This window comes from Mobula birostris, chromosome 6, assembly GCF_030028105.1.
Source record: "Mobula birostris isolate sMobBir1 chromosome 6, sMobBir1.hap1, whole genome shotgun sequence".
Lineage (NCBI taxonomy): Eukaryota > Metazoa > Chordata > Chondrichthyes > Myliobatiformes > Myliobatidae > Mobula > Mobula birostris.
Window position 1 is genome coordinate 63385170 of NC_092375.1, and position 14452 is coordinate 63399621.

Genomic DNA, 14452 nt, shown 5'->3' on the forward strand with positions numbered 1-14452 from the left:
TGTTATAGGTGGCAATGGGTCAGTTGGTAATGGACATTAAGTGCCAGTTTTTCCAGTTGATACAGACCCTATCTGGAAAAGGGAACACGTTATTCATTTTAAAGTTACTTTCTTTTTTCCCAGCTTATGTTGCTTGTTTAAATGCATTTATCCATCGTTCTTTTGTAAGTCCTCCATTTTGAATGCATATGCCTCCTCTCTTTCTTGCCCCTCAGGACATCGAACCTTTGTCTTCCTGTTATGAAGGACGATAATAAGGATCATATTGATTTAAACAAATTACTAGATTACTGATGGTGAATGTTTTGACTCAATCATATTTACATAGAGTTTATGTTTGATTGAAGGTATTCTGGCTGGGCAAAGTCGCCCACTTTGAAGGCTAAGATGACTTTAGTTTACCAATGTATTGATTTTCCTGATGACATTATATAATTATTACATTGCATAAGTCTGCTTTATTGAGTTTTACAATTTAGTGAAGTTGCATGAAGATGAAATAAAATGCCATCTGGTTCAATTCTAACAATTTTTGAAATTTATTTTTGTCAGCTGATGGATGTACTGATTGGTCCGTGGATTACAAGAAGTATCAAGTGCTTATGGGAGAACCAGTTCGAGTGAAGTGTGCATTATTTTACGGATACATCAGGGCGAACTACACCTTAGCTCAGAGTTCAGGACTGAGCTTGATGTGGTACAAAAGTAATGGCCATGGGGACTTTGAAGAGCCCATACCATTTGATGGAATTAGAATGAGCAAAGAGGAAGACTCTATTTGGTTTCGTCCAACAGAACTGCAGGATAGTGGACTTTTTTCCTGTGTATTAAGGTATGATACATTCTATCTTATAATTTTCTGATAAATTTCACATAAAAATAATTAACAAACATATTATTATCTTGTCTATTCCTGTTCTGTGGATTAAAAAAAAATTAAATTAAAACTTAAACTCTACTGAGAAGTACAAATGCAGCCAATCTATTCTGTGCACCTTGAGTGTTGCTATGTAATCATTGGAAGCTTTTTCCACCATGTGAATTGTTCGTTCAAGGAAAACATATCCTTAGTTGGTTCTCCTAATGCACTAAGGCTGAGGTGCTGTCTAATACTACCTCTTTCCTTTCCAGTCCTGATGAAGTGTCTTGGCCTGAAATGTTGAATATTTATTCCCCTCCATAGGTACTGTCTGACTTACCGAGTTCCTCCACTTTTTTTTTTGTGTTGTTCCAGTTCCAGCATCTGTAGAACCTCTGTGTTTACCAATCAATATTTTGCAAGATGACTGTGTTGTCACAAATTTTCATCCAATTTCCATAGACTTGTAATGGTTTATATGAAAAAAAAGTTTTGTCAGCCTTTAGAGACAATTGCTTTAAAAAAAGTGACAAACTTGCAGTTTCAAAAAAAAGGATCTAGTGCTTTCCTGGTGTATATGATGAATAAATTCTCATCGGGCTTCAGGCTAGGTACAGGTATCGATTATAATCGACGTTTCGATGACGAACTCTGGGCATTATCCTGAAGAAGATGGCAAAGTTTGTCATCGAAACGTTGGTTGTAATCGACACCTGTACCCGGCATGAAGCCAGAGATGAGTTTAAAGTTGCAGTTGTTTTTAAGGAAGGTCATTGAGGAGTTTCATGGGCAAGATGGTGGGATTTTGCTGTGAGTGTCAGCAAAATTATCTGTCAGAGGATTGGTTAACAAGCTGGATTGCTGTGATTTTGCTTCAGTTTTTTCTTTCCTTTTGTAACTCTGTACTGTTTCCTGTTTGGTATTTATTGCTTACTGCCACAGGAATAAAATTCAATTTATTTAGGAGTATGGTAGCATTTAGGTTAAATGACTAGATTAGCTGCATGAATTATTGATCCAGAGAAATTACTTTGAATCTCACAATTACAGGTAAGGAATTTAAATTTAAGTAATTGTATAAACTATGGAAATGTAAAAACTAAAGTTAGTTTGAGTGACAGTAATCATGAAGTTACAGGATTGTTACATAAACCCATCTGGTTTGTGGATATACTCAAGGGAAGGAAATCTGCTTCCCTTACCTTGTTTGGCCAATGTATGACTCCAGATACACCAATGTGTTTGACCTTTAACTGGCTCCTAAGTTCAGGGATTTAGGGGTGGCCAGTAAATGCTGACATTGCCAGTGATGTTCATAATCTTTTAACAAATAAATGCTCACTGAACAGTTTTGACCTTTCATTATGGTCTTTATTTTCTGGAAGTCATGCTGGAGGGATATAAGTAAGGTTTTTCACTCAACACAAATATTCCCTAGTCTCTGTGTTTTCCCACATATCAATATCACTCGAGTGGGTGGTTGAAGACACCCTGCAGAACATAGAGTTTGATTTTCTGGTCAAGTATCAAGTTGGTTGATTGCGTAAAGGCAGTTAACTCATGTTAAGACATGATACGTTTTGGGCTGCTAGCCCGATGAAAAAAAGTTGGTGGTTTACCCTAAAAAACTTTTGGTTTTCTACATAATAAATTGCAGGCAACTTGAGGAAGTTATGAATTGATTGCTAAGAACAAAAATCATATTATTGTTTTTGAGAAATGAAGAACCAGCTTCAGGAAAATTAGCTGCAGTATGTTTGGCTATTAATAATGTTTTACTATGATAATGTCAACAAATGCACTTCATATAATTTAAACAACCTAAGATGAAAGGGTCAGAAAACTGGACATCTAGCTATTTTAATATAAACATCCAATGTATTTTTCAAAGGAAATATGTACATTTATTAGATCTTTTTGTATTTCAATTGAACAGTAATCATAAAGTTACTGAGTTTGTATAAGCTGGACTTTGCTTCGTTGCATATCTATCAGAAAATCTGCAGATGCTGGAAATTCAAGCAACACACACAGAATGCTAGTGGAACGCAGCGGGCCAGGCAGCATCAATAGGAAGAAGTACAGTCAACATTTCGAGCCGAGACGTCGACTGTACTTCTTCCTATTGATGCTGCCTGGCCTGCTACGTTCCACCAGCATTTTGTGTGTGTTGCATATCTATCATATGCAGAATTATCCAATTGAGCGAACTACACATTTACTGAGAATTTAATGATCTGACCATTGGTGGAACTCAGCAAAGTGAAAAAAAAACATACTGAAATTAGTCATGTCTGAAACAGATTCCTAATCCTTCAGCAGAGAGGTGTATTCTATTTGTCTCATTATGGTATAACAATTAGGAAGTCTTTCTGCTTCATGTACTTAATATTCTGTGCACTTAATCATAAATTTATTGGGAAAAGCAACATTAATTCAGTTTATATTTATTTCCTACTATTGGAACAATTATATTTATAATTTATTTTCATAATTAATCTTTATAATGTCCTTGTATTTTTAAACACCTTCCTCTTTTAACTGAAACATATAGTAGGTGCTAAATATGTATCAAGTGAGCTTCCAGACATAATTTATTGCTGCATTTTCACATGGATGACTTCCTGCTGCTTTATATAATGACGTTTGCTGTTAGAAGTATGTGGATGAAGGGTGAGGACAAGATGGTCTTTGTTTCTAAGTCCTTCACAGTTAAATAGTCAGCCAATAGGGCTGCCTGCCTGCATAAATGAAGAATAATTGGTCCTGGTTGATTGCGGGTATCCTTGGAGCCCTTTGTAGTGAGATTCAAAACCTTCCATACAATAAGGAGAATGTTGACAACGGGGAAGCAGAATAATAGATTGCCTTGTTCATGTTGCAGATTACATTCCTTCTGGAGAAAATGTAAAGTGGAGCAAATGTTTTATTGTTGTCAATTTAGTCCTCTTTAGTTCACCATTTGATTAACAACCAAAATCGCATTTACAATTTAGATGATGATGGTATTTCTGAAGTATTTCAAACTGTAATTTCTCTGCCATGCTATCTCAGTTTGCATGTTTTACCTTGTACACAAATTTGTCAACTCTTTACTGAATATCATACTATCAATTGAAGAAAAAACAGTGAATGCTGATGATTCTGAAACAATTAAAGAAGCAGAATAATAAATCACGGTGTTCGTCAACATATTTAAAATCAGCTCTTTGCTTCTACTTAACAAACACCACAGGATAGAAATTCATCACCATTTGTGAGTCAATAATAAATAAAGTACAATGGGCATCCAGTACTGTCATGTGAATGATGGAAGATGAGTTACCACCTCATGTCGTTGGCCTTTTATTTGTGAGTAGCAGGAAGCAGTGTGGCCTTCCCTTCTGTCGGTCTTGATGGATTCAGCATCTGAATTGATTTTTTCAGTGTGAGTGGATTCTATCCCGGCGTTAACACATTTAACATGAATCGTCTAATTACTGTATCACTTTGTCTGCTGATCTAGGCCTTTTTTCAATGATGGCAATTGATCCCATGTATCAGGTGTTAACACAACATTGTTTGAACAAATTCCCATTACAACAATCTTAGAAACCATATAACCACCCCCGTAACCTGGTATGTGCCATTCCTGACAATTGATTACATAATGAACTCATTGAATATATTGATTTTCATAATCCTATCTGGGGACAAGATCCATTGAAAGGAAATAATCCTTGTTTTACTGGTGTTTTTATTAAAGAGAGTGGGAACACTTACTGCAGAACTTGCATTTCCATGATTAGTTCATGACTTTGAATAGCTGAAGGTGATGTATTTCTTTTGCTTTTCACCTCTATGTAGAGTGTCACATTAGTTTGGGTCTTCTCATTCCAGTCTATATGATAGAATTAGGGGCAAAGTAATTACTATATTCAAAAGCAGCTTATTAAAAAATCAAAATCTGTATAATTTTAGTTATGAGTACAGAGAGTAATTGATATAATCTGAATCAAAGTTAGGTAGTTTGATCTGAATCAAAGTAGGATTCGTATTGCAAAATGGAAGACAGCGTAAAGACTGAACAACCATTCATTAGACACAGCAGTTGCTTGGCATCACAAGCTCAAGCATTTTCTTTTCAACTGGGAAAATCAAACTTGATCTATTTTTGAGTTGTTCTGTAAGGGCACATCAATTATAATTAAAAAGAAAATGACAGAAATAGATGGTATGGCTTTTGCCATTCGAAAGAAAAAGATTGGTTAATTTTTATTGTTTCTGCAGCCTGTTTTACCACATTTCTTTTGAACATGTGCATATAACTCTGATCCATGGCATAAGGGAAGGACCTTGTAGAATTGGCATGTTGCATTTGTCAGTGTAAACACCATTGTGATGTTGGGTTAGTGAACCATGGTGACTTATATTTCAGGGTAAATGTTATCACCTTACAGCTTTTCATGCAGTGAATCTAAAAACATTTTCTAGGAACTGATCATATGCTGCTATTCAAATAAGTTACTAAACAGGAAGGTGGATAACGAAGCAACACACATCAAAGTTGCTGGTGAACGCAGCAGGCCAAGCAGCATCTGTAGGAAGAGGTGCAGTCGACGTTTCAGGCCGAGACCCTTCGTCAGGACTAACTGAAGGAAGAGTGAGTAAGGGATTTGAAAGTTGGAGGGGGAGGGGGGGAGATCCAAAATGATAGGAGAAGACAGGAGGGGGAGGGATAGAGCCAAGAGCTGGACAGGTGATAGGCAAAAGGGGATACGAGAGGATCATAGGATAGGAGGTCCGGGAAGAAAGACAAGTGGGGGGGGACCCAGAGGATGGGCAAGAGGTATACTCAGAGGGACAGAGGAAGAAAAAGGAGAGTGAGAGAAAGAATGTGTGCATAAAAATAAGTAACAGATGGGGTACGAGGGGGAGGTGGGGCCTTAGCGGAAGTTAGAGAAAGGTGGATAATGAATTATTTTCAGGTTTTATCTTAATCAGCCCAAGAATTGTGCATTTCTGTAAGCCACAACAACTTCAGTGGATTGTGTCATAAAAATTGTTGTTTTGTAGCAGCAGTAATACCTTTAAAAAACTATGAATTACAATAAGAAATATGAATTAAATTAAATAAGCAGTGCAAAAGAAGGTGAAATAGTGTTTTTGGGTTAAATGTCCATTTAGAGATCCAGTGGCAGAGGGAAAGAAGCTGCTCCTAAAATGTTGAGTGTGTATCTTCAGGCTTCTGTACTCCTCCTGTCATGGTTTCACAAATGATAAGGAAGCGCCGAAGATGCATCAAGAAATTTTAAACTTTAATTTGCAAATCAAAGCTGAGACAGACAGTGGGCTAGGCTCTGTGAGTCTATCACTGAATGCCCACCTGTCCGTTTCACACAATGATTTTTATAGCCCTTCTGGGTTAGCGTACCGCTGTAAGTTTCACTCTAGCTAATAAATCAATTACTCTTAACTCTCTTACTTGGCTACATTCATTTTTCTCGAGGGATCAAAAGTACACAGGTTTCATTCTAAGTAATGAATCAATGGTTACATGTGAAATGCCATAGTAATTCCTACACGCTCAATAACAGACACTTAATGCATAGTAAAAACCTGAATAAACACTTGATGAGCAAGAAAAGCACACTTAAATAAGCATTTGGAAAACAGAGTATTACAATGTTTAATTAGGCCAGGTACGACTTACAGAGATCAAGGGCTATCTCAAGAGCAAAAGAACAATTCTGACTGAGGTTAGAGGAGGAATCGGATGCCCGTCAACTCTGGCAGGGTATGCAGGCCATTAATTCCTACAAAGCAAAACCTAACATCTCAGTTGTCAGTGATGCTTCACTCCCAGATGAGCTCAACACCTTCTATGCTGACTTTGAAAGGGAGAATAAAGCTACTGCTATGAGGATCCCTGCAGCATCCAGTGACCCTGTGATCTCTGTCTCAGAGGCTGACATCAGGATGTCTTTCAAGAGGGTGAACACTCGCATAGGCGACTGGTGTACCTGGTAGGGCTCTGAAAACCTGTCGAAATCAGCTGGCGGGTGCATTCAAATATATTTTCAATTTCTCATTCCTACAGTTGAAGTTTCCCACCTGTTTCAAAAGGGCAACAATTATACCAGAGTGCAAGAAGAGCCGGGTGAGTTGCCACAATGATTACCACCCAGTGACACTCACATCTACAGTGATGAAGTGCGTTGAGAGGTTGGTTATGGCTAGAATCAACTCCTGTCTAAGCAAGGATCTGGATCCACCGTAATTTGCCTACCGCCACAATAGGTCTACAATGAGTATGATCTCATTGGCTCTTCATGCAGCCCTAAATTACCTGGACAATACCAATACTTACACCAGACTGCTGTTTATTGACGACAGTTCAGCATTTAGCACAATTATTCCTACAGTTATGATCCAAAAGCTCTAATACCTGGGCTCCTGTACCTCTCTCTGCAACTGGTTCCTCAACTTCCTCACCGGAAGACCACAGTCTATGTGGATCAGAAATAATATCTCCATCTCATGGATAGTCAACATTGACAGACCTCAAGGTGTGTGCTTAGCCCTCTGCTCTACTCTCTCTACACCCATGACTGTGTGGCAAGGCACAGCTCAAATGCCAACTGTACAGTAAACTTGCTGATGAGGAAGCTATTGTTTGCAGAATTGCAGATGGCAACGCGAAGGTGTACAGGAGTGAGATAGGTCAGCTGGATGAGTGGTGTTGCAGTAGCAACCTTGTGCTCAATGTCAGTAAGACCAAAGAATTGGTTGTGGACTTCAGAAAGAAGAGTAGGATGAGGGCACATACACCAGTCCTTATCAAGGGATCAGTAGTGGAAAGGAAGAGCAATTTCAAGGACCTGGGTGTCAACATCTCTGAAGATCTATCCTGGGCCCAGCACATTGATGCAGTTACAGTGGAGTTTGAGGAGATTTGGTATGTCACCAAAAACACTCACAAATTTTGACAAATGTACAGTGGAGAGCATTTTAACTGTCTGCATCATCGTCTGGTGAGTGGGGGAGGGGATGTGGGACACTGCATAGAATCAAAATAAGCTGCAGAGAGCTTTCAACTCAGTCAGTTCTGTCATGGGCACGAGCATCCCCTGCATGCAGAACATCTTTAAGTAACGATGCCTCAAAAAGGTGGCATCTATCATTAAGGACCCCCATCACCCAGGACATGCCCTGTTCTGATTGATATCATCAGGGAGGAGGTACAGGAACCTGAAGGTGAGGTGCACACTCTATGTTTCAGGGATTCCTTCTTCCCCTCTGCCATCAGATTTCTGAATGGACATTGAACCCATGAACATTACCTCACTACTTTTCCCCTCTTTTTCCATTATTAATTTAATTTAGTTTTTGTTTCATGTGTGGATAGATATATACTGTATATATTTACTGTAATTTACAGTGTTTTAAAATCATTATTAATTGCAATGTACTACTGTTGCATAACAACAAATTTCACGATGCATGCCGGTGATATTAAACCTGATTCTGCTTCTGATTCTGATGAAGAAGGGATGTACTCGCAGTGAAACTGCACAGAGAAAAGGATGAGGCTGAGGGATGCAATAAAGAGGTTGTTGGTTGAAGAAAGGTTGAACAAGTCGGGTCTTTGCTCATGAGAGTTCAGATGATTCAGAGGTAATTATTTTTTTAAATTATCAGTCTGGTGGGGGTCGGCAGAGTGCTGCTGAGAGGATGGTTCCCTTGTTGAGGTGCTCAATGACAAAAAAAACATTGTTTCAGAATTAGGCACTGTTAATTTAAAACAGAAATCAGGAGGAATTTCTTTTCATGAGGGTTGTGACTAATTCAGAATTGTAAAGCTGTTGATACAATAAAGATAGACAAACATCTAAGCAACAAGGAGGTCAAAGGATATTGGGAGAGAGCAGGGAAGTGGCCAAAATTGAACTCCTCATGATCATAATGAATGGCAGAGCAAATACCAGGAATTAACTGACCTACTCCTGTTACCATTTTCTGGTGTTCTTATGCTGTAATGGAGTATCAGAAAGTGAATACATTCATTGTACTCATTCATTGTTAATGATCAAAGACAAATATCTTACTCTCAGTTTGAGAATATGGTCGTTATAGGTAATTCAACAATGCATATATATAAAAAAATAATTGTCAGCACTGAATTTAGGCTACATATTGTTCTGACAAACAGAATGAAGTTTATCCCAAAATAGTTATTTGCATAAATAGTGAGTTAGTTGATTAAAAGTGATATTGCTAAATGTATTTACTTACTTAGATACAATAAAGGATCCTAGATAACATAGAAGCTAAAAAGGTGAAACAAAACCATTGCATGTTGTTGTAGAAAACATCACAACACAGTATATTTGAAATCCTATTAATAATTGATTAGTTGATTCTCACTATCCTTTAAAAAGTAAATCCTTGTAAAGAATAACTCAAAGACATTTCAGTTATCACTAATACCAACATATGAATCATCAAGAGAGAATTGCAATATCATCTGTCAATACGAAGGACTTGCATTTGATTATTTAAACTTTAGAATAAAAACTCATAGTTTAATCAATAAGGATGCAAAGCCCAGTAAATATTAAGCACAATATTAAAGAAAAGGATCCCCTGATTTCCCCACACCTCTTTGCAGGGAAACTGGCTTTCAAGAGTTTGCTGAACCTTTGATTAACATATGAGAATTAAAGTAAACGTTGTAAATAAGATCAATAAAATGCTTACAGATCTCCAAACAATGCAATGAATTTGTGATTAGCTTATATCCAGAATCGAATGCATTTGCTATGTTATAAAAAGAACAGTCAGATTAAGTCTTAATTTTTTTTTGATGCCCTTAATTATATTCTATATTCTATATGATCCTATGGCAACTGGAGGTCATGGCAATAAAACCTTTGGTTTAGACTTCAGAATGATGGCAATAGATGGTCTTTTGGCCACTAATTTTGTGTTGGATTTCAGCAATATTCATCCAATTATAATTTGCTTGCTGTATTCAATCAATTCAACATCATTTAACTAGGTTGTAAGTTATTTGGTGAGCACGGTCACCCTTTTGAAACTTTGTAAGTCCTGCCACAGCATTACCAGCTGAATTAAAATCTTACTCTTGATTGGGCCTTCCATTTTGAATGTATCTGAACATGAGGTTTTATCTTTATTTAATAACCTGTGAAAATTTTCCTGATGCTACTACTTTAATGGAGTCAAGTAACTCATTATTTTCCGCTCACTCCATTAGCGACTGAATTTTCTGATTCAGACTTCATTTACTAGCAGTGAGTTTTAACTTATGGTCATCTTTATGTTGCAAATTTGTCTTAAAACAAACTGAACTTCCTCCCTAATCAATTGCCATGCATTTTCTTTCTATACTATATATAATTTGCAATGTTCTTCTTTTGTACTTGAATTAAAACTAGACCCAGCTGTTCTCCTTTACTTCCTTTTGGCTTGGGTTTACTGTAATTTAAAAAAAAAATTTCCTTTAACTTTTATGTTATAATTAATATTTAATTAATAATGGTTGTTGTCAGTTCAAGCGAGGTCTTATTGTTAGTATATTTAGAAAAAGATCAAATATGAGCTTTATTAAGCAACTGAAGTAATTGAATTGGGTTGCCAATCCTTGATCTAATCAGGATAGAGTAGGTATATCAGGTTAGCTTAATAGCAACAGGGTTATTTGACGATGTCTTGGAATACTCTACAATGTTCTCAAGGAGCAGGTGAGCCTTATCTTATTGGAACATTCATTTAGCCCATTGTTGGTGGAAACATTAGTATCACTTAATAAATCTGACAGAGCATTCGCAAAATTCATTGCTAGTAAAATTTGCACTTGTTGAATTATTCATAAATCCATGCTGAAGTTTACTAAACTTGGCTGTGTGTTGTTTGTCAGAGATCTGCTTCTAAGTTGTTGTGCAGTGTTTGACCATTTGTCAGATGGAAGTCCATACATGCATTATATTTGGTTGCTAAACCAATTAGTAATGATTAGCCTAGTTAGATGGTATAACTGACTTTTTTGATTCTTATATTCTATCCCAGGGGATTATTGTGTCATTCACACTGCTCTCACCCAATTTCGGTTTCAATCTCCGTGTACAAATCACATGTTACATGCAATTTGTGTTACCCCAGCAGCATGCCATTGCCACATACTGTTTTGAAAAAGGTTGAAGGAATTTGTGTTTAGTTTACATTCACTGCCACATTTACTATGGGTAGCTCTGTGTACAATTTTGGTCTCCATATTGTGTGAGGGATGTGAAGGCATGGGGGAAAATTCAGAGAAGGGCAACTGAACTCATTCCAGGTCTGCAGGGTATGAACTATGAAGAAAGATTGAAAGAATTAGATCTTTTTAGCCTAAGTAGATGTAGATGAGGGAAGACATAATAGCAGTGTTCAAAATGATTAAGTGTATAAATAAGGTGGATGCCAGCTGTTACTTCAAAATTAATCCATCATCAAGGACACCAAGCCAAAGGTGGTTAAAGGGGGATTTCAGACTAACATCAGGAAGCATTTCTTTACACAGTGAGTTGTGGACACATGGAACAAACTACCTAGTTGTGTAGTTGAGAGTAGTACCTTAGAGACTTTCAAATCTAAACGTAATAGTTATTTCATCACACTGTGTGAATAGGAATTTGGCAAGTTTTGTTGGGCTGAATGGTCTGTTCTTGTCAAAACTTTCCAATGTTCTAACTAATTTATTGACATGTCTGCTTAAACAATCAAAGTTGAAGACCCATGTTACGTTAGATATTTAAAAGGATATAGAATGTTAACCAAAAGGAGAATCAAGAACTAAAGTACTATTGGCTTCATAAGACCTGAGTCTGGATGAATGAAGGGAGAAGAGATGAAGGTTTGGTCATTTACTCTGATTTGGTCGATAGAAGGCATGTTTCTATGCTCTGTGACTAAATGAACTGTAGATCACTTAAGAAAGAGATGAACAAGAATTTTCACTGTCTGAATCAAGAATCTTTGGAATTTTCAACTGCAGAGATATGTGGAAACTAAGGTTTTAAGTATTCAGGCAGACATTTGTATTATAAGGTAAGTCAGAGTCTATGGAAACAGGCAGACTGTAGATGTGGATCTTTTTGTATAGCAGAGCAGATTCGTGGAGCTGGCCATTTACCACTGCTTTCAGTTCTTATTTCCTTTCATTCAATTTTATTCAATAGGCATGGGCCAAAGAAATTATTTCTGTTTGCAGGGCTTCTTAAAAATTATTTAATTATTTTTGAGCCTTGGGGTCTTCCTATTTGAATTATTTAAATTATGTTTTATAGATACATTTTTGCCATTTTGGAATGTTTTTAAATATGAGGCACATTCAAAAATATTCCAAGAGGTTAATAGCTTTGGCTGAGGACAAAGTGGATTAATTAGGTGAGGTGGCTTATGTTGACCCACAGAGTTAATGTGATGATTCTCAAGGAGCTAGTTTAGCTTCCAGGCAAGGAGAGCATACTAGACTCTCATAACTGGAGGCTCCATTGATCACCTTGGGGACAATGATGTCTAGCGAACATCATCTTGATTTCTATGTTTTATTAAAACTGTGGTTGTCAGTAGCTGCTGTAAACTTTCTACATAAATGTTAAAAATCACTGCTAGACACAGCACTATTGCTGCTGTAAAATCTAACCTATTATAAGACAAGTTGTAAAGGTATTGTAGAAAGCTCATTTATGATTCATTTAACAACAATTGAAGATTAGAATTGCAACTAAAATAACTTCAGAAGTAGTACTTTTTCACAAAAGGTCAGAAAGTTAAACAATGGCCAGACAGAGGTGTTTTTTTTAATTTTGGATAGTTTTAATAATACAAAGAGACCCGGATTGTTTCTTCTATCAGGACAGAAAAGGAATCTGTTCCAAAGTACCACAAACAAAAAAAAGAACAGTAAGCTATTTTCACAAAAAATGGTTGGAACGGTTAGAAGATGGTCTGCACTTTATGTATAAAGTACATAAATACTTTAACTACTTATGTTAAAGTACTTCAGCATAAATTACTTTAAAGGTGATTCATTCATTTTTGGAAAAGGGAGTGTTGAAGGTGATGGGCTGAACAGGGTAACCATAACACAGTAAATGTGATTCTACAGTGGATTATATATAGACCTTATTAGTAAAAAAAATGGTAAAGAGATGCAAATGAATATGTAAATGACATGGAATGGAATTTTAAAGGCAGTTCTGAGTACTTAATCAAAAGCCTAAACTCTGCAATGGAAAATTTGAGTTATTAAGGTGGCTTGAAGCCATAGAGTTTAGTCAGAGAAGCTTGAGAGATTAATCAATTTGTTCAAAATTATTAAAAAGCTGCAAGTGCAAGCAATGAGTGGTTATTTCCATTGGAAGCAAAATAACATTGATTGTGAATTCCCACTGGAAAAATGAAGGATTGGATGAAATTGTTTCACACAAGATTGTTACAACATTGAAAGCTTTACTGAAGTGGCAGTCAAATCAAAGGAAATACAGCCATTAAAAATTAATAAGTGAAGATCAAAATAAAAGATGGATCTGACTTTAAGCAAAGCTATGCAGAATTATAGCTGCTCTCTGCATGTTGCATTGCAGAAACAAACAATACTACTCGATGCTGAAGAGAATGTTTATGAACAAGCTCTCAATCTCCATGTCGAAAAAAGAGTAGCAAGAGGTCCATCTGTTACCATTATTAGAGAGAGGAGGTAGCACTTTCTCATTAATAACTTGAACTTTATTAAAAATGTTGCACAGAGCAATAAAAAATCTCTAGCAATTGGGTTGCCATACGAACATGTATTTTCAAAGTTCCTTGCCTTAATAATTGAAATATATTTCAGCAAGGAAGATCCACAAAGTTGAATGCATAAAGAAATATCAACGCTCCTGTCTTTGGAATTAAATTACAGCATTTTCCAAGCTATAACTAAAAAAAAAATAACTGCCGCATACTGTTGTTTCGCTGTGTCTGTTCCTTATGCTTTGGACAGAGAGGGCAATATGAATTTGAACCATATTTTCTTAAAATTCTTACAAACCTCTTTTACTAACATCATCACCTTACATATTCTCTCTGCATAAAAGAGAGAGGGAGGATTTTCATATCTACACTGGATGAAATGACATTGTATCAGTGAACTGCTTACCCATGAGAATCCTTCCTTTGTAGCGCATCACGCCTCTGCTTCAAGGTTATCACGGTACAGTGTGAAAATGCCATCTTACAAACATTAACTTCAATAAGGAGGATAGCCTGTTTAAGATTTTCATGTTCGATAGCAGGAGATATTAATACTCACTGCAATCCATTGATACTGCAGAATAATTTTGGATTAATGTGAGCTCAGACTGAAGTGTTCCAGTTAAATCTCAGAAGGTTCGAAGTTTGTCCTTCACTTGTTTATTGAACTGATTGTAGCTGCTACCCAAGAACTCGCCACAATCAGGAAAGATCAAAGTGCTTCCTACCTCTTTCAGGAATATTGTTGCTATGATCTCCCCTTTCACTGACACAACATAAAACACTGGAGGAACTCAACAGGTCAAGCAGCGT

The 14452-nt window shown here is 36.7% G+C and overlaps 1 protein-coding gene across 1 annotated transcript in view; it reads left to right on the plus strand.

Annotated features, from left to right (window-relative positions):
• The first annotated feature begins 569 nt into the window (after nucleotides 1-569).
• The window catches only part of LOC140199805 (interleukin-1 receptor accessory protein-like 1), a 786158-nt gene continuing 772275 nt past the window's right edge, over nucleotides 570-14452 (plus strand). The window contains exon 1 of the mRNA XM_072262294.1: nucleotides 570-832. Within this exon, the coding sequence (XP_072118395.1) occupies nucleotides 603-832 (230 nt within the window). The 5' untranslated portion in view covers nucleotides 570-602. The remainder of the gene's footprint in view (nucleotides 833-14452) is intronic.